The sequence below is a fragment of the Portunus trituberculatus genome, chromosome 25, assembly GCF_017591435.1.
Source record: "Portunus trituberculatus isolate SZX2019 chromosome 25, ASM1759143v1, whole genome shotgun sequence".
Lineage (NCBI taxonomy): Eukaryota > Metazoa > Arthropoda > Malacostraca > Decapoda > Portunidae > Portunus > Portunus trituberculatus.
In genome coordinates this window covers 6,895,001-6,900,665 of record NC_059279.1, presented here as the reverse complement: position 1 = coordinate 6,900,665, position 5,665 = coordinate 6,895,001, and the positions used below count along the sequence as shown (strand labels likewise).

Genomic DNA, 5,665 nt, shown 5'->3' with positions numbered 1-5,665 from the left:
AACAGGGCCGGGAGATGTGGTCAGAAAGAGCGCTGGCTGTCGACTGACGTGAGCACGTTGAGTCACTTGAGCTGTGGCAGTGCTTCCATGAGTTGATGAAATCTTACCCTAGATTTGTCAATTTTACCCTAGATTCGAGTGTTTTACCCTTGATTGTCGAAGTTGCCCATTAATTGTTGATTAATGCACGCTTATCATGCATAAGTTTAAATATTGCCCCCCATCCCAAACACACACACACAGGACTACACACTACAGCCACTACTGCGGCTGCTCTGTGTGGACTCGTCCTCGCAAGTGACTGACTTTGTGACAGTTTTTTGTGTGTGAAGTGTGATCTAACCGTCCGAAGGTCCAAAACGTGTACGCGTAATAGACGGGTGAGTGGAGACTGGGGAGAAAGGGGATGGGGTGGGAGGGTGAAGGGATGATACAAGTCACGGGGATGATTGTGTACATGAATCGAACATGAAAGAGAACCAGCCTGCCACCACACTGGCTCCATTCCAAGCACACCTATCCATAGGACGGCAGATTACCCTAAAATTACCCTAGTTTATGCATTACCCTAAACACAACCCTGAGAAGGGTCCAATTACCCTAGTTTAGGGTATTTTACCCTAAAATGGAAGCACTGGCTGTGGTGTGCGAGGTGTAGGCATTTCATTGGCTACCTCGCACGCAGTTAAACTATTGTGAAGTGAAATCTATTTTGATTTTCCTGCATAATAATGTAAAAGTGTGGTAATAAAAGTGTGATAATAATGGAAATTATATCATTGAGTCACGAGATATGCTTGTACTTGTGACCGAAAGCACCTCAGTTGACACCGCCTCTTTGTCGTATATGTTGCTATGGAGACTGATAACAATGAGGTTAAGCCTATGCCTGACATAGGCACACGACCACCAATGCCTGCTCCACGTCAAGATTTCATACCTGATGACACGTTAGAGAACGTGCCTGGTGTGCGTGAAGAACTGGAAATTTCCTATGAATTCATCGAGGGTGCAACAAGATTCCCTACAACATACTTACAACAGAAAGACATTGGAGAAAAGGAAAATCCTGTTTGATAGCAAATGCACATCGCGTTGTAGTGTTAGAAGTAAAAGTTTAACTTGTCAGGCTACTGTCTCCCAACATGGTACTCAATCTATTAGTGGATCCCGTCAGCACGTACACCAAGCACAGCCTGATGCTGCAGTTAAAGCTGTAATCATAGCTACAGAGAAAGGCAATATTTTCAGATCTGTCGCCAGTCTAGTAGACTATGCTTTAACCCTAACAGAAAGCAGCGACGCTGCTTATCTAAATCCACAGTACATTCTAGCTCTAAATCTGAAGGATAGACCATTGGAACCAATTACGATTTTGAACTAGCAAATGATCATAAGTAATGCTGGGAAACGTAATGTTAATATTAATTATTAAGTCTTGCAAGAGATTACACCACGTGGTGTTGAGCAGACATACTCACAAGGAAGGAAAGAAGGAAGGAAGCATTCGGAAGGAAGAGAGGATATCAAGTAGTGAATTAAAACTTAGTAAAATACTCCGTCATTAGAAGCTCACAGTTCGAATTTTTCACTTCAATCGGTAGAGGGAGAATTAATCTATATAGAAAAGCTCATTCAATTCATATAAAATTCCTATTGAAGTCAATAAAATTCCCTTTAATTTCGTCCGCGCCAATATGATATCGTGTGTTCGTGGTCGAGGCAAGAGGTGTTGATGAGGTCTAATAGGTTTTGATTATATTACCTTTTGAATTGACTGTCGTTGTCTACGAATAATTGAAGGAAGTTACAATGAATAGCAGAAGGAGTACTATATCAGGGAAAAAGTTAGAAGGGGCAACTGGAGACATGCCTGTTGGAAGAAAGGTGATAAGTCTGATCAGTTGAGTGCTGGCAAAGATGGAGGACGTAACAAAACAAACTTGATAAGGACATTTGCCCGATTTGTAAAATTAAGGTTAGTGATAAGGACAAGGCATTAGAATGTAACCTATGTGATGTATGGCATCATATATCTTGAGAAAATGTTACCGAGGAGATGTACAAATTTTTTAAGAAGACTGAAGAGTGCCATCCATTGGTACTGCTCGAAGTGCAATACAGTAGTGGGCAAGGTGATCAAGAATATGGCAAAGATTTCTCAACGAGAGGATGAGATGGAAAAACGATTGGATGATTTTGAGGACAAAACTTATGAAGACTGGGTGAAGTCAAAGCGGACTTTGAAAAATAATAAAAAAGACTGACTTGTATGCCTAGAGATACTGATGTGATGGAAATAATAAAGGTAGAATTAGATGAAGTTAAAGACAAGGTTCATGATGAGGTTCAAATGAAAATGAGGGAAGAATTTAGTGAAGCTACAAATATGCTGAGGGATCATGTGGAACAACTTGTAGAAACATCTGTAAAGGGTAAATTAGATGTGTGGAAGAAGGATAAATGGCAGAATGAAGTAAAAAATAAGATCTATCATGAAGTGAAATGTGAGGCCCAGGAGGATTTAAAGAAGTTGGCATTCAGTGGAGCTGTGGGCATGACTGGGGCAGAAGGAGGGAGTGCTCGTCCTATATATAATACACTGTTACAGAATGAAGAGATGTTAAGAAAACAACAAAGGAAGTACAAGGTCGTATGGACAGGAATAACAATATTTTTCTATACTGGATCCCTGAGCAAGTGTTTAACGATATGAATTTGTCAATAAGAGATGAAAAGAGAAGGCACGATAAGTTAGTAGTTATAGATTTATCTAGTGAATTGGGAATTACATGTTATGAGAGTGATATTGAGGAGATACGAAGGATTGGCAGATATGGAGGAGAATCAGGCTCAGCAAAGCCGAGACCTAGTAGACTAGTAGAATTTACAGGAGATATGAAAGAAAGAATTATGAAAAATTTATTCAAGTTGAAGGACTCAAAAAAGATTTTTGCTAAAGTTTGGATATCGCATGATAAGACCAAGGAGGAAAGAAGGAAAGACAGCGCACTAAAGGAAGAGGCTAAGAAGAGGAATAGAGATGAACAGAGTTTGGGACATTACTATGTTGTCACAGGAAGTCCTTGGAACAGATATATTCTGAAGGTGAAGAGAAGACAGTAAACAACGAAACAAAAATGCAGTATAGAGAAATTTTTAGACAGGAAATTGTAGAATCTAGCACATTTACCAATCAAGGCAGTAAACGAAAAGGATATATATATATATATATATATATATATATATATATATATATATATATATATATATATATATATATATATATATATATATATATATATATATATATATATCAAGGAAAGCAGGAAGCCAGTGGAAAATCCAGTACTTGTCAGTAACATTTATTCCGCGACGTTTCGCCCTCTTCAATGGGCATTTTCAAGCTACAAGGAGTACACATATTTAGTAAACATTAAAAGGTGTCATTAATAAAATTTGCTATAAAATATTGCATGACAATTAAGAATACAACATGAGAACTAAGATTATTAAGAATACAAATTAAAACTAAAATAATAAAACAACTTACAAATATAAAAAATAGAAACAACTAAAATATACCTGTTGACTCAAGTGGACAGGCGAGAGAACTAATGAAACGAGACGAAAACGTAGCAGACGAAAACTCAGAGGGAGAAGGGTTAGGCCTAAATTATAAAATCATTAACTTGTCCGAACCTATCTGTGAGTTGAGTTCTGGTTTGTTGTGGTTTATCAGAATTGCTTCAAGTATTAGTCTATCTAATTGGTTCTTAGGCTTGTGCATTACCCTAAAGTCTTCTGAGGTGAAAGGGTGGTCAAAGGTGTGGGCGTGTTCCCTAATGGAAGAGAAAGATGGATTAGTTATGGGCTAAGGTGATATACCTTTGTGTTCAGCAATTCTATATTTCAGGTTCCTTTTTGTCTCTCCAATATACCGAGCTTTACAGCTCAGACAGGTAAATTCGTATATAATATTGGATGAGAGATCACGAGGAACAGTATCTTTAAATTTAAAAAATGATCCAATAGTGAGTGTGTTGGTAAAGACATAACAAAATTTAATGTCTGGAAAGTAATGCTTTAAAACAGAATCTAGTTTGTTCCTAATTGAGTAACTGAGATGACCATAGAAGGGTAATTTGATATATTTCTTTGTTTTTGCGTTAGATTCAGAGGTTGGACGTACATTAAATTTATCGTTGAGAAAGCTTTGTATACGTTTATTAACGATGTTGAGGGGGAAGCCATTATTACAGAAAAATGTTCTTAAATAATTAATTTCTTTATCAAAGGAGAACCAGTCTGATGATAAATGATAACACCTATAGAGAAGAGTACTGATTGCATTTGTTTTAAAGAGTTCAGGTATGAAGGATAAGTATTTTAGTCCGAGTCCTGTAAACGTGTTTTTGCGGTAGACTGCTGTGTGTAACTTATTGTTTTCCCGCGTAAGAAGCACATCTAAGAAGGGGAGAGAGTGGTTTTTCTCTATATCGCAAGTAAACTCAATATTAGGATGCTGAGAATTTAGATAGGAAAGGAACTTAGGTATGTGTTCATGATTCCGGAAGAGTAAGAACGTGTCGTCAACGTAACGTCTATAAAGGAGTGGTTTAAAGTTAATAGGGCAGTTATCTAACCAATGACTCTCTTGATGACATAAAAATATGTTAGCTAAAGAAGGACCAAGACATGAACCCATAGCTACTCCATCTGTTTGTACATACAGGCATTTATTAAAAAGAAATGGCGAATCTTTAACTGCTAATTGAAGTAAACTAGTAAATTGTTCCTTAGAGAAATTATAATGAGTGTCTTTATCTTTAAACATACTATCACATATAATATTTATAGTTTCATCCAGTGGTATATTGGTGAATAGGGACTTGACATCAAAGCTTGCCATGATCATATTACTAACGTTTAACGTACGTACTTCTTCGATAAAATGAATAAGAGTTTTTTATTGTGTATTGATTCTTGACGTTAACGGTTCAAGGAGGGGGACGAAATAATGCTAATAATGGGTCTAATGGGAACGTCAGGTTTGTGCGTTTTAGGGAGGCCATATAAGATGCCAGGAGATGAGCCACTACTAAAAAGTTGATTAAAAACATCGTTAGTAATTACTTTAAGTTTAAGGAGTTTCCTCAGAAGTCTAGACAATTTATCTATTAATTTTGTTATGTAACCAAAGGCGCTGTCTTTAATGATTTTAAATTTAGATGTATCATTGAGTATATGTTCAACCTTTTTAATATAATCTTCTTTGTTCATAACTACGGTACCGCGTCCCTTGTCAGGTTTGGTGATGACAATAGAGTTATCTGCTTTTAAACTAGTTAATGCTTCGAAAAGAGTTTTAGGCAATTTAGTAAACGAGCGCTTAACTTGATCAAATTCGCGAAAAGAAGTATGGGCTATGGATGAAATCTCCTTGATTAGTTTATCCCATTTTTGAGTCGAAAGCGGTAAACCCTTAAGTGTCTTTGCTAAGCTTTCGAAAGAAAAATAATGATTTATGAAGTCTATCTTAAGGTTGGGGATGCAAAAAGAAAGTCCTAACGACAAAACTTCAAGCTCTGAGGTAGTTAAAGATCTATTGGAAAGGTTAATTACTACTTTATCCATGTCAGTTGAATTATTGATGGGAATACCT

At 36.9% G+C, this 5,665-nt stretch overlaps 1 protein-coding gene across 1 annotated transcript in view; it reads left to right on the top strand.

The window, feature by feature from the left end:
• Positions 1-1,145: 1,145 nt before the first annotated feature.
• Positions 1,146-5,665, top strand: part of LOC123508534 (2-amino-3-ketobutyrate coenzyme A ligase, mitochondrial-like) — an 8,947-nt gene continuing 4,427 nt past the window's right edge. Inside the window, exon 1 of the mRNA XM_045262270.1 lies at positions 1,146-1,216. Within this exon, the coding sequence (XP_045118205.1) occupies positions 1,146-1,216 (71 nt within the window). The remainder of the gene's footprint in view (positions 1,217-5,665) is intronic.